General features: G+C 35.5%; 3 protein-coding genes across 8 annotated transcripts in view; 1 reads left to right on the top strand and 2 right to left on the bottom strand.

The window, feature by feature from the left end:
* The window catches only part of LOC122570308 (venom dipeptidyl peptidase 4-like), a 296,735-nt gene extending 287,783 nt beyond the window's left edge, over positions 1 to 8,952 (bottom strand). Inside the window, exons 1-2 of one of the 4 annotated variants that reach the window (XM_043732434.1) lie at positions 8,382 to 8,952; positions 6,365 to 6,635 (exon numbers count right to left, since the gene is read on the bottom strand). In XM_043732434.1, coding sequence (XP_043588369.1) covers positions 6,365 to 6,391 — 27 coding nt within the window. In that variant the 5' untranslated portion in view covers positions 6,392 to 6,635; positions 8,382 to 8,952. Of the gene's footprint in view, positions 1 to 6,364; positions 6,643 to 8,381 lie in introns of those variants that run through there. The other 3 variants (XM_043732433.1, XM_043732436.1, XM_043732435.1) reach the window with 3 other exon arrangements.
* Positions 8,953 to 10,689: 1,737 nt separating this feature from the next.
* LOC122569981 (serine/threonine-protein phosphatase 2A 56 kDa regulatory subunit gamma isoform-like) lies at positions 10,690 to 23,323 on the bottom strand. 3 transcript variants are annotated; one of them, XM_043731729.1, is made up of 9 exons: positions 23,147 to 23,323; positions 22,578 to 22,640; positions 20,031 to 20,205; positions 16,245 to 16,447; positions 15,484 to 15,878; positions 15,073 to 15,406; positions 14,750 to 14,968; positions 14,461 to 14,688; positions 10,690 to 14,378 (listed from the first exon to the last, which is right to left on the bottom strand). In XM_043731729.1, the coding sequence occupies exons 1-9, from the start codon at positions 23,174 to 23,176 to the stop codon at positions 14,229 to 14,231; spliced, it is 1,797 nt and encodes a 598-aa protein (XP_043587664.1). In that variant the 5' UTR covers positions 23,177 to 23,323; the 3' UTR covers positions 10,690 to 14,228. The 3 variants fall into 3 exon arrangements, with proteins under 3 accessions (XP_043587664.1, XP_043587665.1, XP_043587666.1); XM_043731730.1 differs by lacking the exon at positions 23,147 to 23,323 and adding an exon at positions 22,792 to 23,063; XM_043731731.1 differs by lacking the exons at positions 20,031 to 20,205; positions 22,578 to 22,640; positions 23,147 to 23,323 and adding an exon at positions 17,755 to 19,760.
* Positions 23,324 to 24,159: 836 nt separating this feature from the next.
* LOC122570117 (zinc finger protein ZPR1) lies at positions 24,160 to 26,081 on the top strand. The gene is made up of 3 exons (XM_043732035.1): positions 24,160 to 24,505; positions 24,583 to 25,261; positions 25,394 to 26,081. The coding sequence occupies exons 1-3, from the start codon at positions 24,380 to 24,382 to the stop codon at positions 25,927 to 25,929; spliced, it is 1,341 nt and encodes a 446-aa protein (XP_043587970.1). The 5' UTR covers positions 24,160 to 24,379; the 3' UTR covers positions 25,930 to 26,081.
* Positions 26,082 to 26,101: the final 20 nt, after the last annotated feature.

The following is a 26,101-nucleotide window of genomic DNA, read 5'->3' as shown; positions in this document are numbered from 1 at the left end:
CGCGAAACATTTCTCCGAATGTATTGCACGTATTATACGAAACGTCTCCAAGTGATTTCATCAAAGTTGTAATAAAAGTATGTGGCAGCTGTGTTACCTGTTCGTTTCTCGTTCCTTTAACTTGTCGTTTAATCTCCGTTGAAAGGCGTAAAAACAATAAGTTGGAGACGACCGAGTAGAGAAACTCGGCAAAATCCAAGATCATCTGGGTAACCAGGTTATTTCTTGCAAAGATAATTTGCAAATATTCCACGTGAAAGCACTGGTAATCCAAAGAATTTCGCCGTCCATAAAAATTTCCAACCGTTAGAATCTTAGGAGTTCACGTTCCGGCAAGGGCAAAGAATATTTGCGTAGCCGTAGGAATTCTCAGAGAAATGGAATGATTAACGTTACCATGAAATCGTTTCGTTCTTCGACTTTACCACCTTATGGACGACCCGGTTAAAAATAGCTCCGCTTCCACGAGACGTAAAACGAGCCCGTGAACGCGTAATTATGATCACCGGGGAACGATGGTAACGGCTCTGTTTTCCAAACAGCAGGAGTTTTCATTAAAGGACAAACAGTATTCCGAGCCATTCGTTATCGCTTTATCTAAACCTCGTAACAGTTCGAGAGCACTTCGCGCCGTACGGACCTCTTGCACAATAGAACTAGTACGCAATTAGCCAAGTGTCGCTCTAATAAGGATTTGTAGGATAGGTTGGGTCAGGTTAAATCGGCCTGTTTACAGTTAAACAGCTGGACAGACCGTCCTCGGATTCGTGGTTCGACCGTACGCTGTCGCACAGTTCGCGTTTATATGACGAACAGCGACTCGTTTCACGTCCTCGAAATTAGTTTACCCTAGAAACCGGGCGAAAAGTTAGTTAATCCCCGATGAACTCTAAAACCGAGGACTTTGTTCCTTCTCCTCTTCTTTTGTTGCCTCTTTTTTCCCTTTCTTCTTTTACGTTATTGTTTCATCGTTGTCCGGCGTTTCGTCTCTGACCTTTTCTGTTTTCGCTTTTATTTCGCCTTTTTCTTTTATTATTGTTTCTTACGATGGCGAAGACTAGGTCAAGCGTGACTCATACGAACGTCATGCGACTCGTTTCGATGTTTGCAAATTATCTTCAGAGGATACTGTGATTTGACCTTAGACTTTGTTTGCAGTTTTCTCTCCGATCTCTGCTGTCTGTTCAAGCGTGAATTGAGAAAGAAGAATTGAATTTTCATTTTTTTTAATCGCAATTTCCAAACGTTCCACGCGAAGACGGTGATCTCGTAGCGGATACGGTCGTTTCTTCGCTCCACGCGACATTCTTCTAATATTTCTCGAAAGGAAAAACGAAGCGATCGAGCTATTTATTTTCATCGATACGAACATTGTTATCCTCGCGTTACGAACTAAAGAGCAAAAGAGATAAGAAGCGATAAAACGCGTAAAAAGAACTGCGATTTCAACGACCTTACACAATTTTTTTACTCTTTCGTATTCAGCTTCTTCTCTCGATTAAAAAAAAAAAAAAAGAAAGAAACGAAAGCAACGTCCGATAAGGAAGCAATGGTGTTTTATCCTTATTTTTCTATCTTCGTCGATGGGAGAAAACCAGCACCGTTGCGGATGTACCATAACGCTTCGTAATATTATACCTTGATGGGAGCGCAGGCTATCGGTTATCAACTTTTTGAATTATCAACGGGCCAAGTTAGACATGTTTGTAACGGATCGGCAGGAAGATACAAACTTACGATGCACCGGTTTCGTGCTTCCGCTGTAAAGTTTCCCACGTTACGTTTATAGTTTACGCCCGCTTACATTAGAATTAGACCTAATTTCTGCACGTAACTGTGCGCAAAGCGTGTACAAGTGTACGTATATAAACTAACTGGCATTATTAGCTATTTACGTGTCTAGGTTTTCACATCCAGCCAGTTCCTAATTCAACTTTTATCCGTCGTATTTGAAATTGCTATTTTTTGATTTCTTCCTGATACGTGGTAAAATCCTCGAATACTCTACGAATAGGAATTTTATTTTCATGTAAAGTCGTTTCAACGTTTTTCCCTCTCTTCCTATGCTGGAACTTGTACCAAGTACCTTTGATATTTCCGCCGGTGTGCATTTTTAATCACCTTCTTCTATTTTCTTTCCTCGAATCACCGCGCTGCTGTTCCTCTCTTTACCACTTTCAATTCCACCCATAGCGTCCTTGCTCAACTCCTTTCCCCCTTTTATTACCTTGAAATTTCGATATCTCTGTTTCTTTCATTTTTGATACCCCGCAGTGAATTTTTTTTTATTACCGAAACGTTCCTGCCTCCTTTCGTTTTATCGCGGAAATTCCTTTCTATTTTTCTTTTTTTTTATCACCTTCCCCTTATTGAAATTTGTCCTCCTTTTGGTGTCCTTGCATCGCTACTTCTGATTGCCGTAATCCCTTTTGCCATTGTCCTTGCATTCCCCTTTTTATTACCGCCACCCCTTTCTCAATGTCTTTGCGCCGATCTTTGCTAATTAAATTTTTCTATCGTTGGAACATTGGCGGCTTCCACGTCCATTGATTTCAGATTCTCCTCTAGGATTACATCAATATGCCGCGGCAATAGGCTGCGCAATTTTATGCGTCTATGGGAAATTTCAAGGTAGAAAAGTTCGTAGAAAACGCATCACACGCGTGAAATATATAAAACAGCCAAGATACCAGTAGCTGTTACGATATTCCATAGATGAAACGAATCTCCGTTTCATCTTTTCATTGTCTTCATAGAAATTTGCATAAATGTGCCTGATCGTCGCTCTATGGCGATATATTGGTTTGGCAACTAAGCGATTGCGTATTTTAAATAAGAGGGAAAATTCGAAATTTTTGCTTAAAAATATAACTTTATTCAATTAGGTGTTGTCCGTTTTTGTCGATGACCTTTTGCCATCTTTCAGGCAGTGTCATAATTCCATGTTCATAAATCTTCTGATTTTTGCCAGCAAATGTGACGCTACATGTGCGCTTGAATTTAATGTGATTTTACATCAGCGTCATTACAAATTTTACCATTTAGAGAGTATATATATATAGTGATTTTATTACACTGAACGAGACTGGAGAAGGACTAATGGAATTAAAAGCAATAATAGAGAAGAGAAGGGCAAGGGCGATACAAGACGGGGAGGAAGAACAAGAAGGTAGCACAGCAAGGAGGCAAAAGTTGCAATAGTTTGTAGTCATTAGTTTTAGCGACTAGAGATAAGAACATGCCAAGGAGTGCAATACAATAAATGTAAGAAATGTAAATCGAAAGTTCGTCCAAAACCGAAAGGCTAAATATAAAGGGTTAAAATAAATAATAATAATATAGTGATTTTATTTCTAATTTTAATCCTTCAGTATATAACAATTATTAATGTCAAACAGTAATACAAAATACGACCGATAATACGATCAGTGTAGAACTTGCGTATCATGCGATTTTCCTGGTATCAAGAAGCGGGCTTTAACGGATACGATTTAATGGATACGGCGAAAGAAATATGACGGGCGATAAAGTTTATACGTTCGATCATTTTTACTGGCGAATCGGTAAAAAGTTGTAAAGATAAGGACTCGTAGGTTCAATTACAGTCACATTAAAGATAAGTAAGTTTGGATACTATTTCCAGACGTTACGGTATTAACGCGTTACTTTTTCTCAAATAAATGATTATTGTCTTTCATTCATTACCGCGTCATAAATGTGTTCTAAGGTCTACAGCTGGCCATGTACATAGCACGTGAAACGTACGTTCAGTTCCTTCCGCAATGATCGCAAATGCAAGGAACGTTTGCGATTTAAAAAAGAGAAAAAAGAACGTACCGGTAGAGAAACGGATTAAACAGTCTCCTTCCTTCTTCGCTGAATAACGAATGAACAGATGAAGTAACGCTAATGGCACAAGCTCGATTCTTCGTTTACGCGTGTTCAACTGAGGAACGAAGTGGACGTAGCTACGATAAGTTGCAAACAGAGAGGATATCGCTTAAAACGAACGAAATAGAAAATAAAAGATCGCGCAATGATCCTTTGACATTTAAAATTGTACAAAAGTATCGTACACGTTTGTCTCGGTTTTAATCCGCTGGATAAAGCAAGAATCCGGATGATCTGTAGCCAGATAAACGAGCTGCCACAACGGCAACCTACTAAAGGTATTTTCTGAATTTAACAACCCCGTTAAGTTGAGGCTGAAAGTGCGTATAACGATGCGCGTAATATCATTGAAATTGTTGAGAGACACTTCAGCCTGTACTTCCGGTTAAAACCGTTCATCGCCGCCCAAGATTAAAACACGCCAGCCTCCACGTCTTCCTCCCTCCCCCCCGCCCCCCCCCATAAATTCTTAAATGAAAACGCCAACTCCCCGTTACCGAGCAATAAACGTGACATTATTTTTTTAACCTCGTTAATTGAAACGTTGCGAACATGCAAATTGCAAAAGCGAATAAATAAAGCCGGTATTTTTCCATTATCTTGACTCGGCTCGGATAAAACTCATTTGTATAGCTTCATTAATCCCCTGATTCTGCTTAGCTCCGATACGCTAAACACTTTGTGACAAAAAAAAAGAAAAGAAAAGATTATTGTCGATGATATTGAGATTGAAAATATTGGAATTATTATATACCGAAATTACTTGGCAGTAAAGAAGAATACAATTAAATGCAAATAGATACAATGAATACAAAAAACACAATGGAGTAAAATTATTAGAATTGAATATGAAAATATCGACAGGTACAAAGATATGGCTCGTGTGTAATAGAATTGTTTCGCGTTTGTATGATATCCGGTACACGCACGATGCAGCGATATTAAAGCTAATCTCACAGATGTATTTTTCCCAAGTACTTAATTCCACGTAATGAAAGTGGCACTCGAAAAACATCCGCAATTATAATAATTCAACGTATAAACGCAAAGGACGAATACGAAAAGTGTCTTTCATTTACAGACACGTCTTTTACAACGACGCATCTTTATACAAACATGAAACCTAATCTGTCGAACGTTGTGAGCTTTAGTTTGATAGAACAAGAAAGAATCATACGATAATAAAAGATAAAATAATATAAAACGGAGAATGCTGTGCATCCATTATTTCCTTATAAAACGAAAGGAACTTTCCCGACCACCTAATACATACGAAAAGTTCGATATTACTAACATTAGCTTCGCGTATACGTATAGTTTCATCGAATATTTCATTCCACGTAATGAAAATGGTAGCGTGTCGTTCAAGGGAATCCGATTCTTTGTTCGGGACAATAGTTGCTAATTCCATGGTGGACGTGAAAAAATGAATCGCCACTCCCATCCGCTTCATTTTTTTAATCATTCAATTTGAATCCTCGCAAGAGACAAGGAGGAAGAAGCCCGTACGAGCGAAGCTTTTAAAATCGGTGACTTTAAGGGAGAAGAAAGATGTACGGCGAGACCTGGAGATAGAGAGGGCAGGGAAACGAAAGTTCGCTGATAAGAAACGAACACGGAGGGCCGAAGGTGAATCTAAGGGAGAAGAAACACCAACGTGAGGGAAGATCGGCGAAAGAAAGAGGAAACGCACAAAAGGGAAAAGCCAGCAAAAGAACGACTTTCACAGGCGGAACCCATAAACGGAGACTTAGCAAAAGAGTGATGTGACGAGAGGAGAAATTGTACAATTCTCCAAGTAAGAAAATAGAAATAGACAACGATGCGTTCTTTGTTTCGTTGTTAAAATATTTGTTTGAAAAATAATTTAAGTGGAGAGAATGTACGATGCGAGGAAAGGAGAATTTGAAGAAGGAAGAGATTTAGAAATTCTCCAAGTGGAGGAAGAAAAGTAGAAAATGATGCATTGTCTGTTTCGTTATTGATCTTCAACTACAGCCTCGCCTGACTCCATACTCTTATTTGTTAAATCATTCTGTCGTAAAAATTAATCCAACATAGATTCGTCTGTTTGACATTGATAATGAAATTCTGATAATCAAATGCATGGAAATTGATTCTTCTGAGAAAAAACAGATCTGTAATCGTCAGAAATATTTGCTGTGAGATTATAAAATTATAAAAGAGAAGTCTATAACCTATTATCTTGTAATTTATCTCGCTCTCTCTCTCTCTCTCAATTTACAAATATTATTAATTATCGCGCAAGATGGTCATGAAGAAAGGTGCGGATTTGAGGAAAGATGTGGAGGCAAGTAACGCGAAGAATGAAATGGAAGGTGGATACAGGATATTGGTCATCTTGGTAATTGCTTGGTAAAGCTTGAATCGTCACAGTTTACAGTCTGTGAAATTGCGTAAAATGAAATTGCATAAAGTGAAATTGCGTAAAGTGAAATTATCTGTTACTCACGCTTATGTTCGGTCCGCCTTCCGTCATCGTTGTCGTGTTTCTCTTGCGTTCTTCTTACTGACAGCAGCACACTCACCTTTTTTCTTGCACATTGCAGTTCGCACTTTAGTTTTTTTTGCCTTTTCACTTTCCTACTTTCCCCACGTTTGAGTGAAACATCGGGTCGCACGTGTCAATAACTTCTTCGAGAATGGTACTCTTGTTCCCTAATCGAGCAACTGTAGCAAATTTATCAGAGAACGAGCCAATGTTTTTAGGTACACGAAATTATCTAACGATCGAAAAATATATAACTTGATAACGATTGTTTTATCGCTCTTAATCCTACTTCGTTCTAAAAATTCGAATACTTTTTCCTGTTATATTCTATCGTCACACGAGAACGAAGAATTGAACCGTCTACAATGCTACGTAACATGAAACCTATGTATTTGTTCCCTTTTCAGTTTTATTTTATCTGTTCACCAACGTGTTACTATATTTTATTACTACGTTATATTGTACTAGTAACACAACATTTATCTATAGCTATCACCGCTGAAGTTTCGAGTCGAAGGGAAGAATTATAATAAATTACCTTGATAATTGCTAATTAATCAAACGAAATTTTGATCGTAAATAAATTGACACGATTTTCAAACGATATTCGCGTTTTCTTTACAAGATCACAAAATAATCGGTTTTACGAAATTTTTGTTGAATTTCCGCCTTTTTCTTTTCCCAGAGTCATACCCCCCACCCCGATTTCCATAATTCTCCGCTTCCCCAGAGATTATTTCAGAAGAAGAAAAGTCAGGCGAAATGAAATACAACTTCTTACTTGGAACGAATTACTTCATTAATCACGGAACTTTTGAATTACCTCTTTTTTTCTCGCGGCGTCTCTCTTCGCGTCCTTTAAACTCCGCAATAATTAACGAGAATCAGTTCTCGAGGTATCACGGATGCAATATATAAGGATTTCCCGTGTTAAAACACCGGCCTTCTTCGCAAACATTTGCCGATCTTTTTTACGAAGGACATTTTAATACCTGCCTGCTACATAAACTACTCGAAAATGGGCAATTTAAGCACACAATCGCGAGTAAAAATTATGTATTGATGAACAGTGATTACTTTATATGTAACGAGGAATTGTTATTTTATTATTATGAGTTGATAAAACTAATTTTACAGATATTACTGGGTATGCAATGAAATACTGACATTTGCAAGAGCCAAATAGTTATGAGACGATTTTTCAATCAAATTTATATCTAGGCCATGGACATGTATGCATTTATTGGAAATTTAAATGCACAAAAATATCTAGAATACGTATAAAATGCAAAACTATAAATTAGTTGCTTTATTAAATCCATTGAAATAAAAATAAATAAATACATTTGCAACCATTGTATCGTTTGAAACCACACTTGAATTAAATAAAGGCTAAACACGTATATACATATGTACATGTATCAATATGTACCGAGCAATTGATTTACTAATCGTACAAAAATAACCTATACATTTATAACCATTGTATGTTTCGGAGTCATTCTCCAATTAAATAGAAGCTAAATGTGTATATATATATGTACACTGTATGTACATTATAGTATCCCTTGAAAGGTTAATTTACTACAATTAAATAAAAACTAAACATGTACGTACATTATTGCGTCCCGTGAAAGGTTAATTCGTCAAACCGATTTATCGTTAATTTTTTCGAATTTTTCGCAAACCCACGTACACATGCGTAAACCGATTTGTACTTGACAAAAGTGACACATTAAGAAAGAAAAGAAACAATTAATAACATCGATTTGAAAATTGGAGGAGGGGGGATGTAAGCGCGGGAATACAAATGTACATACGTAAGTAAAAAATGAAAAATAGCTAACACGGCAAATCTGTGTCGAAAAAATAACCTCTACGACAAACACGTCTACCATGTATTGGCAATGCAACTTTTAAACATTGCGAAAGATCGCTCCGTTGGCAAACTTTATCCTTGATAAATCTGTTTACGTACACATTCAGCTAACTGCGACACGATTTCTCTTCCAAAAATGACGCCTTTCAAACTTCCGTCATCCTTGTACCATTCCCGTAGAATTCACTGGTCCGAACCACCGAAAAACATGTCCCGAATAACATCTCCAAATACATCGCACTTTCTCCGTCACATGACCTCTAATTACGAGCTACGAATTCTTTTATTCGCTTTCACGACGTTTATTGACAAGCTATAATACCGAAGAATCAACGAACGATCTAACAATCTCCAAAAATCCACTCATTTCATATTGGAACACGGTTTAACGAATTGTATCGAATTGAACACAAAATCGAATCGTATCGATAGTTATCGGACACTAGATGAGATCGAAAATTCTATAAGAACGATCGCCCCGAGCTATTTGTCGTCGATTTCACGGACGATACACACGCACGACTTAGATTAATATACGTCGCTCGTCCAATTCAAAGTCGAGTTTCATACAAAAACCGGTCACGTAAACAAAAATAACGCATTCGACTGTTCGAAGTACGATCGAAAGATCATCCAGCTTCGACGGCTGGCGGCGTACTAATAACGGACAGCCACGAAACGCGGAGAGTCTGCCTTACCGGCGCAAGCGTCTCTTCGAAGGAAGCGCAGATCACTGATACCAACACAACACCGCCATGGGGAATACCACGGAACACAAACACATCGATTGTATAGATACCTGTTGAATGTCGGGAGTCACCGGCACGTTGGCGGTCAACTAAATCGAAAAGAGAGCGAACCGGCATCAAGTAGATAGATAGGCTACAACCTTCTGTGATCTCACGACATGTCCTTCTTCGAAATCGATCATCGCCTTCGTTAACCCTTTAACACTACAACTATACTTGATTAATAAACTGCGGATTTTTATACAAACTCAGAATATAATTAATATAATTAAGAACGTAGAACTTGGATAGAGAATTGTCTTTTATAAAAAGCATTATACCTTAATTATTTTATGAAATTTTTCATATTACGTTCATCCTGTGTAATTCTGCACCTTTAAATTTCTTATAAATGTATACAAATCCGCAGTGTAATGATTAAAGTATTTATAAAGTTTGTATTAAAGAAATGAAAATGAAAAATTTGTGAGAAAATACACGATGAAAGAAGGAAATACGTTTCTGTCCATACATTTTACAACAAGTTATTAGAGTCCCTAAAACTGAGGTGTAGAAATTTCTATGAAATATTAAGAATTGGTCATTATGGTAGTTCTGACGTTAAATACGATTTTCGTTAAAAGACAACAGCAACGTTTTATGAATTTCGACAAGTTCAATGATAATTATGTGATCAGATAATGATATTGAGAAACTTATAAAATGCAGAATCGATCAGTTTGGCTTCTGAGAGACTCAGATATAATTTTGTATTTATATAGTCTATACCTTTTTTTATAAAATAAATCTTTGTGTCTACATGTAAGCGAGTATATTTCTTTATGAAGATTCGTGGAACCTTGCTTCTAAAAATTAAGTTCGCTTATCGATATGTTAATAACGATGATGTATCTAGTCTTGTTGTTTTTTTACAGAGGAAAAATTTTTTGAAGAACAATTTATGAGAATATATGATACAAACTTTTATCGAACTCTCGGGAAATGTGCCTTTAGAATGTCCTAACGAGGATATGGAAACACTACAGAAGTGAAAACATATAAAATAATAAAGATCAATTATGCGGAAGACAGAAAGACGGGTGTGTAGACTGGTTTAATATTTTCATTGAAGTAGTTGAACATACGACGTAACAAATTTATCTGAAAAGTAAGAAATGAAATTTCTTTATTTCTTTTTCAAGAATTTCAAGGATTGAATATAAGAATAAAATAACAGGGACCTTGTACACGAACCGGATACCGATGTATACATTTTATTTCTTCTTATGTATACTTTCAAAGACCTTCGAATATTATTCAAAGAGTAAGCTGGACTGTAGAAATATTCTCGGCGACATCTGATAAAGAGTCATGTAAATTGAAACTTGCGATTGCCCTGTATCGTGGACGCAGACTATGGAATCCTGCGGTTTCTCCCAACATGTACTGGCGAAAAAGGAAACAAAACTACAGCTGGTCTGAGTGCAACGTTCAGGATGCCATGTAACCACAGTTTATAATCCGTGCACCGACGAATGCTCTCTGTCTCCAGTTTTAAAGCGAATTTATAACTGTACCGCCGCAGAGAATGGTTTTTACTAAGAAAGGACAAACATTTCTTCAGGGATTATAAAGTTGTAGGATTTCGGAGAATTCATGGCTGGAAGAAAATCATACCGTTTCATTATAATGATTTATTTATTATAAAATTACGCTTCCAACAAATTGTAAAGGAATATATGCATGCATGGAAACGAATCGATCGGACAGGCGATCATTAAAAAAATTTTGTTAATCGAACATTGATACACAGTCCTGTACGCGTTCCATCATAGATTCGTATCTTTAGGTTTGAAGCGAGTCACTGTACATATGGATCTCTTTATATTTTATAAACATTCCTTTCTTCCCTTCCTTTTTTTTTTCTTTTTTTTTTTTGCTTTCATTCTTCATCGAATAATAGTTCTCCCGAATATTTCGTAGAACTTTACGTAAGGAAGAACAGAGACGTTTCTACAAAATTCGAAAGCTGCCTACGATAGCGTGACTCCTCATTTTCTAAATTCAGAAAATCCTTGCTCCTCCTTACATAAAACATTTAAAATCATTCTTTCGCATAATAGGTTGTTTCTCTTTCTATCTACAAAATACACGATTATTGGCTGACTTTCATATCATAAAAAACGTATAAAACATTGCTGAAAATGAACCTTTAAACTCACTCGAGGTAACCCATACAGGAGTTACAAGAGAACGATCTACATCGAATGAAATCAAATTTCATTTTCTCTCTCTCTCTCTCTCTCTCTCATTCTCTTTTTTTTTCTTCTTTATTTTCTCTCTCTCTCTCTCTCTTTCGTTTCTGTTTTATATTATTTAAACCTGGCACAATTTGCGGGAACGGAAGTCAGGAAAATTCGATAGTACTCGACCAACGATGAGCCAGTAACAGTCTTCTTGAATATTTAAGCACGAGAAATTCGAATGGTCTTCTGATCCTACTATAAAATTCGTAAACTTCAAAGATGTATCATAGATGATACAAGTGAAAGAATAGACGCAGTAAGAGACGAAACCTCGAAACATGCATTACCGGAGGGACGCTTCTATCGAACAGTATTATGTATTTATTCTTCTTCGCGATTGATTTCAACGATTGAGAAATACAATGTAATCCCGATAATCCACATTAGCGATTTCACTATCGGAAGCTAAGAAAGAAAGAAAATAAAATAGAAATGAACAGAAACGATATCATCGAATATTACATCGATCGAATGCAATTTAGTTACTTATTGTTCATTCAAAGGAGTATCATTGAAAATGCAAACCTATTCAAGTAAAATAGTTTTACTAAAAATACTTTTATTATTAAATACTTGTTGCACAAGATACAGTGTGTTTTCAATGAGATTTATCGAGATTACACTGCACTTGATAATAAAAAGTATCGACAAGAATACTTATCGTTTAATGGTTTTCCGTAACAAAAACAGCCATTCTCCTCCTGAAGGGGCGATTAAATAGTAAATAATTTTTCTTTTTTTATATTTATCTCATTTGGTTTTAATTTTCGTTATTTAATAATAAGTGCTAACCGTATTTCTATTCTCAACAAGTTCATTCCTTACAATGTTTAAACATAACAGCCTGCCAGCAGCGCAAAGACTAAAGATATTTCGCTTAGATCGTAATTCTTTTTTTTTTCTTTTTAAACTTCACTATTTTCATGGTATCGGAATCTCTATATCCAATAAACAAGAGTAACACGAGGAATTAGCCAAAAAGCCTTTAGTAAAGATGCTGAGGACGTAGCTGGACCACTGCTCAATGACCATCCTCGTTATTTTTTCCTCGACTGCTAAATTTGCTTTTATACTTCGCATTTCTTTTTTTTTTTCTCCTTTGCTTCTCTTGCCAGCGACAAACTACTATATAAAGTTTTACTTCTCTCTTTATTTTGTTAACCGCGAAACTGACGGAGCAACGACGCAACGTTTTGTGTAAGCGTTCTTGAAAAAACCCGTGATGCAATCACACCATTTTGGTAACGTCACGTATAACTCGTTGCTTATCATTTCATTTTTTTTTATTTTCTTTTGTTTTAACGATTCTTAATTATAGGCCTCTGGCAGAGGCGATTCTTGCGAATGCGTTCCACAGGCATCTAGGCACGACAGATATAAAAGTAGTACGTTCAGGAATATTCAGATTTATAACAATCGATATTCTAAAATAGTGCTATCACGTTCATCTAACTCTAAAACGACGTTTTCATTTCTTTTTGCAATTTTTTTTCGTTTTTCTTTCCTTTTTTTATTATTATTATTATTATTATTTGCCGCTAAATTACGAGCTGGTAGCGTTGAAGCAACTATATATCACTTGCGTGTCATTAAATGTCTGTCGTTTGCGCATCAGTGGAAACCTCGCTCAAAAGAGTAACGCCTCAAACTTGCATTCTAAAATTTGTTTTCTTATCTTTTTTTTTTATTATTGTTAATTAGTACGACATCAAGCACGCGGCCATTCTTTCTGACCTTTCGAATTCGTATAAAATTTTTTTTTGTTTATTTAGAGTATATATACAAGATGTATATCACCGCAGGTGAACAAAAATTTATCAATTAATTCAAAAGGTGATTCTGAATAAAAAAATATCATGTAGAAGTAGTTAAAGCTTTGATGTGTTTTTAGAAGAATGTTTAACTCTGAAATATCTTATCAGAAATTATTGTTTCATCACTTTACTTAGTGATATTTGCATTTCATACGCTTTTAATATATAAAAAAATAAGAAAATTTATTAACTCTTTTAGATAAAACTTTCTAGAAAGAATCCACTCCAAATCATTCCCAGAATCAACTTGTAAAATTTTGTCCACGCATTGTGACTCACCCTGTATATATGGTGTTCGATAAACCATAAATTCCTATGATATGAAGAAAATCCCCCGCCAAAAGCAAGACAACCTGTTTTAAAACAATTACGAATGAATCTTGGTAAATAAATCGTTTGAGCTTTCAGTTCGACCATTAACTTCGTGTATGATCTAATCTGTATGCCGAGTATCTATTGAACATCGAGCACAGATAATTTAAAAATGTGAAGACGTACATATGAGTGTGAAAAAACTGTCTTATTGTCAGCGATAGATTTCTCCATACGCAAGAAATCTACAATTTATAAAATACTCTGTGTATTATTCAATACACTTAGGACCCTTATTTACTAGGTTTCTTTTACATCTCATGTTTTTTTTCATTTCTTTGATAGCGAGTACGTAGTATTTTCATAAATCTCGCGATACCTTACGTAAATCAACTCGAAGAGTATATAATAGGAAGTTATCAGTATTTTTCCTTCTTTTTTTTTTATAGATTACTACGGACATGGATACATCTTCCGAATGTGCTGGGTGCAATGAGAGAAAGCTTTTTTTTCGTTTACCGAGATACAAAGAAAAAGATATTACAATACACATCTTGATACTTTTTGATACAAGAGGGAGGGTGGGGAAAGAGGAGAGAGATAATTATGACAATGTTGACTTCTCTAAATGATCAAATTCTGTTGCAGACGGTTGTCGTCGAATGTTGTGACCGCTCGATTGATTAGATCCGACTCATCGCTGTTTCGTTTCTCTCTTCGAAAAAGCTAACTCCCAAAATCACTGCAGCAAAAGAGAGGATATATGGGAAGAGATTGCGGTAGAGACTAGCAATTGTTAGGATCCGGTGGCGTAACAAGATATTCGTCTGCGCGTTTGTGATCGGACAATGCCCGCATTGTGTACGTGTCTTGGGGTAAGTCGCTTTTCCTTCGCAAAAGTGGCTTTGTTTTATTGGAGTTGGTCATTTTTTTTGCCTATGGCAAAAAAGATTAATTTAGACTCCTGAATAAACAAACGATCAAGGACGAGAGAAAGATCGATTCCGATCTGTCATACCTCGTTCGCTTTCGCTTCTATCTTTTCCAATGTGAGCGGAGTCTGATCTGTATCGCCGTCTTCGTCAGGTGGAGGGCTGTCTAATTGTTGTTGCAATATCGTGCCAGATGTTGTATTCGTAATACCTTTTAGAGCCGCGTTGTAATTCGGATGTCTCATCGCTAATGCTTCAACGCGCATCCACGCTTCGTCCCTGTCTTTCATAAACTTCCTTTCTCTCTGTCGATCCTACGAATATTTCAATCAACATTATTCCTTCGTCCTTGTTTCGTAATAATTAATAACGTACCTGATAATACTGTTGTGTACACTCGTCGAATACTTTCTGATTCATCTCCATGAATAGCTTCAATGCATTATAAATCAAGCCGTGAATAGTTTTGTTCCAATGATTTCGAGAATTTCTGTAGAATGCTGGATACATGATCGGTAGGATGACTGCATAGTTATCCGATATAAGGGACATTATGTATTCGTTGTTCCAGTAATACAGAGCCCTTTCAGCCACCTGATAAAAACACGATAAAATATTTTTTATTAATATTAATTTATATAATATCAAAAATTGTAATTTACATGATCTATCATTAATAAAAAGAATATTGACAATACCTGAAAGTGTGGAGATGATACACATTTCGCTAATTGTCTAAATAATGGGTCCATGACTTTTTGAAATTCCGCAGGTTCAATCACATCGAGAATTTCTTCGAGCTCATTCAAAAACATTACTTCCTTAGGGGAATGTGTCTTCGGCCAAAATTTCAGCAGGCTTCTAATAACAGGTTCAGTCAATGATGGGTCCTTCTCCAGGAACTGAACCACGCAGTATGCTAATTGCGGATGATATACAGAGAGCGATTTGGCTTTGTGTAAAGGTAAAAGTACCTTTAATAGAAATATCTTGTGTTCTTCTTTTAATGGTAGTGCGAACCCATTGATTATACTAAACAAACAAACAATCGATAAACTTATAGCATACTATAAAACAATTATCGTTCATAACGAAAAATTCAAAGTTACCTTCCCAAAATTTCAAGGAGTTCGGCAATTCCATTATGGTGTTCGGTTTCATATATAAATCGATAAAAAACATTATTTATTTGCTTCCTGATGTACGCTCTAAGTCCCAAAAACTTCCCATAAATCCTATGAAGCGTTGTCTTCAAGAAATCTCTTTCCCGTGGATCCTCCGAGTCAAATAGTTCCAAAAGTTGCAACACGAACTTCTGGTCTATGTAACGTCTAGCAATGGAGGGCTGGAAATCCTGAGACTCGAGCAATCGTAAGAAGAATTCGTAAACTAGTTGCAAGTGAGGCCAGGCTGCTTCCAACGTTGGCTCATCCTCTTCCGGATCGAACTCCGCTCCGTTCGGGTTCGACGATGGTGGAAGAGTGCGGAACAGATTCACTGCAAACTGAAAAATTTTGAATTCTGAATTAGTAAAATCGCATACGAGTAATGGTTACAAAAAGTATTTACACGCCACTGTATTTGTTATAGCATTTACATACTAAGTAATTGGACCCAAGTACATACATTACATTTCGCATTATATAATTACAGAAATTTAATATGTACTACTGAACTGTAATACTGAAAATGAAACGTACGTCCTAACAATAAATTCATTAAAAAATAACAGTACATGCCATATATCTTTTATGACCACTATAAATTCATTACATCTGCAGAAATCCTTCTTTCACGAAACAATCTGTTAGTAATGGACTTGTGATCTTACTGGCAATGCATTAAACAGTTCGAGTTATGCCATGCTCACCATGTTCACCGCTTCTGGGTAAATCGACTCCGTGATCACGTTTTTGTTCTTGGTGACATATTCGACCATCTCGCTGAGGGCAGTACGCTTCACCTCTTTCCATTTTAGATCCGAAAGAGGATCGCACTCGAAGTCGAATAACACACAACATTGCCGTAGTTTCTGGATGAATAATTCTTCTCTTTCGTTTCCTTGTTGAGTTTCTAAAGAAAAATATTAAATTTTTAATTATCTAGTGAGTTCATGGATTTTGTATATTTACTAATATCTAATGAACACATTTCAGATTTCAGGTACATTGCATACTCACATAGACCTTAAGTTTTCCCTCTCTGAGGATACATACGCGCACACATGCGCACGCCCTACGTCACTTACATCTACAGACAGACATGTATACCTTGGATAGATCCATGGACTCTTTCTCTTGGACTCTCTCCCTCTTTCATACTTCTGTTTACCCCCGTAAATTCCTCTCCCTCCTCTATACAAACAGACCCATGAACATACATACACACGATTCACACCAACCATGGACTCTCTCTCATGGACTCTTTCTATCCCTGCTATACCTTGTTTGCTCTCACACTCGTAAACTCTTATCTCAAACTTTCTCTCATATTAAGTACATTCCCCTTTCTCTCGCATTCTTGCATAGATTTCCATTCTTTTGCTCAATGAATTCCCACCTTTTCCACATTTCTTTTTCTCGTACATTCTCTCCCTTATCCTCTTAAACGCTCTCATGAAACTCCCTTTCTCAATTGTTTGCTACTTGTCTTGAACTTTTCGTAATTTCGTACGCCTGCCTCGTAAATTTATTCATTGTCTTTTTCATTAATAATTTCTCCCTCTTTGGAGATTCTTTCATAGATCCTATCCGTCTCTCTTGGACTCTTCCGTTTCTCACGTCTCACCTTATTTCAATGACCTATGTCTTTCTCTTTCTTTCACACACTCGTATCCTCTCCCTCTTTATACTTTTCTAAATACACGAGTTCATACAATCGGGGGAAAAATAAGTGAACAGTTAGTGGAAATAAGTACCAATGAAGTTTTGTTAAATGCGGTCTATTTACACAAGAATGTAGACATTGCTTTTATTTATTTACTATCTAATCTATATGCTATAAGGATATATAAAAAATAGAATATATGTATATATACAATATAATATATATACACATTTATATGTCCATATACATGGTAGTGATAGGTATGATGAGTGGAATGTAGGCTGTGTATGATGTGAGAAAGGGAATGAAGAAATGTGTCGAAAATTAATTTGTGGGCCAAACTCCATCTTGTAACCGGCAAAAAAATGTCTAATAAATGTATTAATTAAAACGACATATAATAAGTAAAAGTTAAGGATATAACACCAGTAGTAGTTTAATCAAACTTCATTGATACCCACTTCCACTATCTGTCCATTTATTTTTGTCCCTGACTGTATATTTTGACAATTACTGGAATTAAGACAAGAAGCAAACTTCAGAGGTTTCATTACCGATTAATAGGGGTCGTAACGGTTGATAATGCGAAGTGAAGTTGGTCAAGTAAGGTTTATTCGATTCTCGAGATAAAACAGTAGCCAAGGCGAGCCCCTGATGGAAGCTTGGACTTTTTGGCAGGCCACCAGTCGAAAAAGGAATATATCCATCCACGTGAACCATCTTATTGCCCAACAGTGTCTAACGTTCTCTGATATCGGTCACCGGAACTTGTCTCCTTTTCCCCGGCTCGGTTCACGGTAAATTACATCCCTATACGCACCGGTTTCCTTGTTCACATAACAATCTGTTGCTTCGACGTAACTGACCGTTCTTTCGGAGCAAGAACAAGTCACATCTCCATTCGTATGTCGATATTAATGCACGAGGATTTTGTAAACGTTTCGTCACCTAACTTATCGGTTTGTAATAGACGCAGTGGAATCAAGGGAAAAGACGCGTTGCGAATTCGAATAGAGAAAATACCGCTGCTATCAAAGGCCGTTTGAACGAGAAAGGACTGTTTATGTTAGAAAAGTAGGAATCGCGAATGACGCGTGCGCGCATGCGTGAACCACCGCGCCTTACAATCGATACGTTCTGACGTAGCTGCTTTCGCAATCCTCTGCGACCGGGATTAAAAAAGTAAAAGTATCTTAATTAATTATCTTTTTTTTTACATCACAGTTATATCAATTTCAGTTTGATTTATAAATTAAATAAAATAGATTAATTTTCTAAACAGTCAATTGAAAAAGTACGCAGTAGTACTTATCACATATGTGGTATGTTCATACATGTATTAAAAAGTTACTGTTTTCATGATGGCAACGATGATACACATATATATTGTTGATATCGTTTTCATGAATGAAAGCGAATTTAATTTTATAGAGTGTTCGCTATTAGAACGACCTTAAGAATTATTTGAATCCAGATATCATTTAAAATGCATCAAGCAAACGGAAGTCTGTAGATTTCTGGTCGATACATCGATCACTTAAATGCTCCCGTCCATACACCAATTTCCCCACGGATTTCTGTTCCATGGATAAAGTTCCCTATCTGATTGATAATGATCAAAGAATATTCGATATCCTTTCACTTTTTAACTCTCGTTCCTCCTACTTCCTCCGCTTCTTAAATATTCTATTCCTTTTTTCGCAATTAAATTTCGTTTTCATTCATGTTACTTATTCAAATATCTTGATTACGCGCCACAAGATTTTTTTTTTAGCTAAAGTTCTTTAAGACACCTCCGATCAGTCGAAAATGTAGGTCCGTTATACATTTCACGATGTACATTTCTAGATCAAAATCGTCTCTCACGAAAAGTTTGAAAACTCTCTTAAGTCCCAGCAGGCGCATACAATGCACCGTGATATTTTAGATTAGAATGGCGACATTAATCACTCTGATATCTTTTCACATTCAATTATTTTTTTATATTTCGATGAGTACTCGAAGGTTTAGATATCGAAACCATTGAGACATTTCGATTTATCAAAACGGCAAAATGCACTGCAATTTAACTTACATAAAACACCGGTATATACCTATAAGCAACTACATACACTCCAATATACGCTCGGTGCATTCATTAAGTATATTGCGGTTTATTCCTGGCAAAGGATAATAATGATAAGGTTTATTGCTCCTACTTTGGCGACTCGTTACACTAATCAATCATTATGTGGCAATCATTGCTGAAGAAAGCTGAAGAAAGAATTGCTCGCTTAGAGAACATTGAAGACATTAATAGATCTTGATGAATTTGTCGCAGGATGAAATTTCTAAGGAAATTGTTTGATCATAATTCGAGCTGAGAACTATTACGACTTTTTTTAAGTCGTTCCAAAAATCAAGCGTATTATAGTAATTATTAAACTGCGAAATTTTATGCAGTTTCATAGATTTATTAACGTAACCGAAGAAATAGTACCCATGCAAAGACTTATTCCACCTATTAAATATTATAAAACGTAGTTCACTTTGAAGATTTTTTTATATTCTTGTATATTAGGAGTACCTATTTTGTACATTTTTACATTTTTTAATTTCCTATAAATACATAGAAATCCGCAGTTTAATAATTATAAAAACTAATATTTTTGCAACTTATCTGGAAAAATCTTCTATTCTGAATATTTTTAATAATAATATTGTAATTAATAATAATTAAATATTAATAATTAAAATAGTTGTAATTTATTTTTTCTATAAATAGCTAGAAACTTTTTTACTTAATTTTTTATCAGATTTTCAAGTAACAAAATTTATTTCATAGACTTACCGGATAAAAGCGGCAACTTTTGAAGTTCACGATTTTTCGATATGTTAAATCTTGAGCTACTTTGCCGTTTATCTTTCTTTATCACAGGGCCTCCGGGTTGGTATTTGATTTTGTTAATCAACGTTGGTGGTGGTGGTGCGGCGGTCACCGGTGGTCCTCCTGCTACCTTATTCGTCTATGAAAGAACAGAAATAATTCTATAATAATAAAAACTTAAGGATATAAAATCTTTTTATATAAAGATTTGTTAAAAGTCTTATAATGCAATGTAAAATTGCTGATACAATGTGTGCATGAAAATTGCATATGTGAAGCAACAAATAGTTTGACAATTTGACTATTAAGAGAGAGAATTCCTTGTCTAAATGTGCACTTGATCTATGTTTCAACAATGGAACAACTTAAAATAGAAATAGGTGCAACTTTTATTTGGTTTAGTGACTTACATATCTTTTATAGTACTCATCAAAGTATAGTATGTTCTTTGAAAATGTTTTGTATCGTATAAAGAGATGTCATCAAGAGAAATTTCATCGTGCTCCATTATATATAATTCAGAAATGATAAACAAAAATTGTCCGCTAAAAGCAAATGTATATGTCAGTCTATGCGTAATCCTCATTACATTCAACACAATTGTTCCAACGTTGCATTAATGCCTGGCTTCCTTGAAAGAAGTTTTGTGGTTGATCTTGAAACCATTTATGCACTATTGGTCTTGACTCTTCGTCTGAGCTGTTGTCCATTTAGAGTATCCTCTAGTGGCCAAAAAAGATGACAATTACTTGTGAATGATTTTTAGACAATTATATAGTACATAGTAACACTTTTATTAATATTTTGGATCTACTAGTGTAAAATGAAAATATTGAGATAGAGGTGCAAGAATGACTTCAACACCAATCACAAAACTTCTTCTTGAGGAACCTAGTTGACGGTGGTAGTCCTTGAGGAAGTGTATCCCATAACAATTAGGCATAAGTATATTCCCTCTTGGCTGTGTAAGGTGAATTTTGATCTTTCTTGCTTCTATATTTGCTGTTAACATGCTACATTAAATCTTTTGCTCTGTTAAATATTTTTGTGATTGATTGAATATTCTTGAAAATACATGCATATATGTATATAATTTTGAAAGTTTCTACTTTGCTTTTTACCATTACAAGAATAAACAAATTTATTAAGACAAATTAAAAAATGCACTAAAATACGAAAATTATCATGAATATATGATTAATAATTTATATACTTCAAATAATAAATTATTGTTATTATTGTAATAATTATTATCAATTACGAGATAAATTGTCGTTTATTATAATATAATTAATAATATTGTAATTGTAAAATAATATTGCATGCACAGAGCAAATTTATGAATCAAACATGAAATAATCTTCATGTTTCAATACAATCAATTGATAATTAATCGATTATAAATTTTTTCGTTATCGGCAATCGATAATTGAATAGATGCGACGCACTTTAGTTTCTTAAGCAGTGCATTATACAATATTTACATAAATATTTTATTTTCATAAATAGTACCATGCTACTTCATAATATTATTTGTTATAAATCACGTGAGGTCAATTTTATCGTATTAACCATAAATATTATAAATCACATTCTTTAATCGATATACTAAAACCAATTATTTACATTGTAGAAATTAGAAGAAATTAGAAAAAATGTAATATGAAATACTTTGCAAAAGAACCGACTAAATATACATACCAATCAGCGAATAAGATAAGAATTATATAAATATAATGCCAAACTCACAAGCTGAATTAATTTGCTATATAATAATGAACATATTACTCTTTACAGTTTATTAACATTGTTTAGCATATATTTAATTGCGCGGTAATTCCATGCTTGGAATTCGCTCCATTCATACCGTAAGTGATTGCACTCCACATAGATTGTACATTAATTATGTTCAGGAAGCGTGTTAGAAAATAACGCATTATTCCGCTTATCTTTGAAATCATAAATTATTTTAACGAGGGAAGCCACATATGCTCGCGTGTAACGAAATGATAAGAAACATAAGCCAAAAAGAAATATATATCAGTTAATTCGTAAGGCATCTTTCGTTTACATCGTTTTCTATTTATCAACTAAGTCCACGCTTAAGCGCCACCTGTGCCAAGCAACATTTTTTTCAATGAGAACTTTAAAATTGTTTTACGAAACAGTATTCGTGTAATACTCGCTAAATAAAAAAACAATACTGAGTAATTATATGGTAGGAGAAGCGTGTATTTTGAAATAAACGCGTGTACACATCTCGACGAAGAGAAACATTTCAGGTGGCACACGATGTCGAAGATGGACACTGGATCGTTTTCAGAGGATAAATGATAAATGAAGTTTCTCAGAGAAATGACACGACACCAAATAACTTTAATAAACGAATCGGTGACGTGCGTAAAGATAAAAAGAAAAGATCCACGATAGAAAGAATCAACTATGACAGAAGTCGACTCGAATTGAATCGAGCCACATCAATAAGAACATAGAAGAACGATATAACCTCACCTCGTCACTGGTCTCGCCGTCCTTGCCGTTCTTTCCCTTGTCCTTGCCGATCTTCGTCGCATCCTGGAACAAAACGAGTTAATTGCACCGCTTTATACCAGCGTACAATGCCACGACAGCACCGATTCACATTCAAGACGCGATCCGCAAATAGACGAGAACTCGCACTTGCGATGTCACACGGAACGGAAACGCGAGAATTAGTTAAAAGTACCATTGTCAGGTTCTTGAAACGTTTGCTCGAGAAAAATGCGCCAGCGAAACGAATATCAAGAAATCAGAATCACGCTACACCCTTCGGTGTCTCGGCTACCGGGGTTGTTTCCCCGTACTCTCTTTACTCTCCCTTCTTTCTTTTCTCTCCTATCCCTGTCATCGTCTATCTATATCTCTCTCATGCCCATAGACACATAGAGACTACGGACTACGGACTCCTTCTTTCTCTGAAGCGCGCGCGTGCCCGCGATCTCTCCTCGTCCAAGGAACACTGTTTTCACGTATGCGAGAGTACCAATCGCATAAGAGACGATTAGAGGAGACAGGAGCGACATGCAGCATAATGAACGCACCTTTTCTTTTTTCGACTGCCGACTCGACATATTATCGATCAAAAATTAGGAGTACGCGTGATCGAGTCAAATGCGAGTTAGCACAGTTCGAAAACACGTAATAACACATCGATCAGCAGGAACCGAGCCGACACGAGACACTCGGAAGCGGCGGCCATTGGCTACGCTTAGCCATTGTACTTTCAGCCGGCGATTCGCGCCACTCACTGAGAACGCTTAAGCTTATAACTTTTCCCTAGTTTTTCGCTTCAGAAACTTCATTTTATATGCTCCTTTTATTTCAGCAAGAGAATTCTCGCCGTTATTCGAATTATCCGCGCGTAACACGTGCTAATTAAATATTTCATGAGTACTACGAGTTAACATTACAGGGATCCGATAATTTGTAACGCGCCTCCGCTATGTTCTACGATAACACAGGTTATAGTATTATTAATGTGTACGATACACCATTGAAAGAATCATTATTACAAATCGCAATTTTGAACTTTATTGTGTTGAGAACTGTTGAAGTTGAAAGTGTGATTTTACAGGAAAATAAAAATTATTTCCATTATCTTACCTGATAAATTGTAAAATTGTTATTCAAAGTATGAAATCCGAGATTCAATTGTACCGTTTTAAATGCATTTAAAATGATATGCGTGAAGTTGCTGCTGATATTTATAAACATAAAAATTGTGCGGCATCTCGAGACATTTCCTTATGTTTCATTTTAAACAAAGAAATAATTCACTATTGATCATACAAAGCGCTACTTTAAAATTAAGTACTTTATCGATAGCTTTGTATATTAAATTATATGTTTTCAATAAAAATTTTGTAGTACTTTATACAGGCAATAGATAATAATTTCTGTATAATTTTCAATATTTTGGATCCTTCGTATAATTATCGTAATTATGAAAATAATACATAAAATAATTTTCAAATTACGTACTTCTATTATATTTAAACAGCTTAGTAATTTCATGACTTTCAATTGGCTACGCCCCTTCATATAGGGACCCTAGATTAAGCTAAGTAATTTACACATGTTAATTTATTTTGATCACTATGTTTTGTAAGGGTTTAAAAAATAGTAATTTGTGCTTACAAAATTGTATTTAGCAGGCAAACGTACACTAAGAAAGTGTAAAAGCATCGACCAGCGTATATCGATAATCTAATTCAATTTTATCTAAAATAGATTTTTTACGTAAATCTGGTGTATACATTCTATATAACCAAAATATGGCAGTAGATCAAAAACAAAGTACTGAAGCAAGAGCAAAACCAATATTTCGTGATTTGTCGGCTGAAGATCCGGAGCCAGAAACAACAGAGATAGAGAGTCTCTGTATGAATTGCGAAAAAAATGTATGATAACGTAAATCTACAATTAAAAACAAAATACCTCTGACTCATCTAACCAATATACTATTTTGTAAATACAGGGTGTTACTAGATTACTCTTGACAAGGATTCCGCATTACAAAGATATTGTGGTGATGTCCTTTGATTGCGAACACTGTGGCTTCCAAAATAATGAGATACAAAATAGTGGAAAAATTGCAGACAAGGGAATTAGGATAACGCTGCAAGTTAAAACTCCTAGGGATCTGAATCGTCAAATAGTTAAATCAGACTACACTAGTGTAAAAATTCCATCCTTGGACTTTGAGATTCCATCCAGATCACAAAAAGGAGAGATTACGACAATTGAGGGAATAATAGAAAGAACTATTGTGGGGTTGGAGCAAGATCAGTCTGCAAGGAGACAAAAATGTCCAGATGCTGCGTCCCAAATTGACCACTTTCTTGAGAAGATAAGGAAGCTTAAATCTTTAGAGAAGCCCTTTACTATAATATTTGAAGATATATCAGGCGAATGTCATGTAGAGAATCCAAAAGCCATGTTAAAAGATGAGGGATGTACTACAGTGCAGTTTAAAAGAACAACAGAGCAAGATCATATTTTAGGAATCTATTCAGAAAATGATACAGATGATACTTTGTTAAAACCTATACAAGAAGGAGAGTATCCTTTGGAACAAATTGAAGGAGAAGTACTTTCTTTCAGAACAAATTGTCCAGAGTGTAATTTTCCGTGTGAAACCAACATGAAATTAACCAGTATCCTTTCCACATTACTTAACATTACAATATACTTTCTAAATTAGTTTACAATTACTAGTACTCGCTTTTGTTTTGTCATGTATAGTTTTATTTTCAGAAAAAAGACTTTATCTTTAACTCAATGTATAGAAATTCCACATTTTAAAGAAGTTGTAATTATGGCAACGGTCTGCGAGTCTTGCGGACACAGAACGAACGAAGTCAAGAGCGGAGGAGGTATCGAACCCACGGGAGCGAAAATAGAAGTCACAGTTACAGGAAGAGAGGACTTTAGCCGTGACTTGTTGAAATCCGAAACTTGCCATATGGAAATACCCGAATTGGAGTTGGAAATCGGTCCTGCTGCCTTAGGTGGACGTTTCACTACAGTAGAAGGCATTTTAGTAGCGATAAAAGAGCAATTATCATCATCGACAGCTTTCAGCGGTGATAGTAGCGATCCAGAAACTGTTAAACGGATGGAAGCCTTCATATCTCACTTAAATGAGGTTTTGGAAGGGAAACAAAAGATCACGCTTGTGTTAGATGATCCAGCAGGCAATAGTTATATTCAGAGCCTATCAGACGAAGGTTTAGATAGTGGTTTAAAAATCATTAAATATGAAAGAAGTTTCGATCAGAACGAAGAACTGGGGTTGAACGATATGAAAGTCGAAGACTATTAATCGTTCATCGCGAAGATTCACGAAATAAGGCAATGCCGATAATGTCAATATAATGTATTATATTTGAACGTGAAAAGAAAATGTATTATAAATGTACACTATACTGTGTAAATATACATTTTGCAATTTTATTGCAAAATTTTTTATCGAGACTCAAATTTCTATCTTCATT

The sequence above is a fragment of the Bombus pyrosoma genome, linkage group LG8 (genome assembly GCF_014825855.1).
Source record: "Bombus pyrosoma isolate SC7728 linkage group LG8, ASM1482585v1, whole genome shotgun sequence".
NCBI classification, from domain to species: domain Eukaryota; kingdom Metazoa; phylum Arthropoda; class Insecta; order Hymenoptera; family Apidae; genus Bombus; species Bombus pyrosoma.
This window is presented reverse-complemented; position numbering and strand designations above follow the sequence as displayed.

What these genes read in the sequence shown, in the direction of transcription:
- LOC122570117 (XM_043732035.1), top strand. Translation starts at nt 24,380, where the DNA reads ATGGCAGTAGATCAAAAACAAAGTACTGAAGCAAGAGCAAAACCAATA. An exon ending in GTATGAATTGCGAAAAAAAT is followed by an intron (nt 24,506 to 24,582) that starts GTATGATAACGT and finishes TTGTAAATACAG; the next exon opens with GGTGTTACTAGATTACTCTT. An exon ending in AACCAACATGAAATTAACCA is followed by an intron (nt 25,262 to 25,393) that starts GTATCCTTTCCA and finishes CTCAATGTATAG; the next exon opens with AAATTCCACATTTTAAAGAA.
- LOC122569981 (XM_043731729.1), bottom strand. Translation starts at nt 23,176, where the DNA reads ATGTCGAGTCGGCAGTCGAAAAAAGAAAAG. An exon ending in GGCAGTCGAAAAAAGAAAAG is followed by an intron (nt 22,641 to 23,146) that starts GTGCGTTCATTA and finishes GTTTTGTTCCAG; the next exon opens with GATGCGACGAAGATCGGCAA. An exon ending in GTACACAACAGTATTATCAG is followed by an intron (nt 14,689 to 14,749) that starts GTACGTTATTAA and finishes AAATATTCGTAG; the next exon opens with GATCGACAGAGAGAAAGGAA.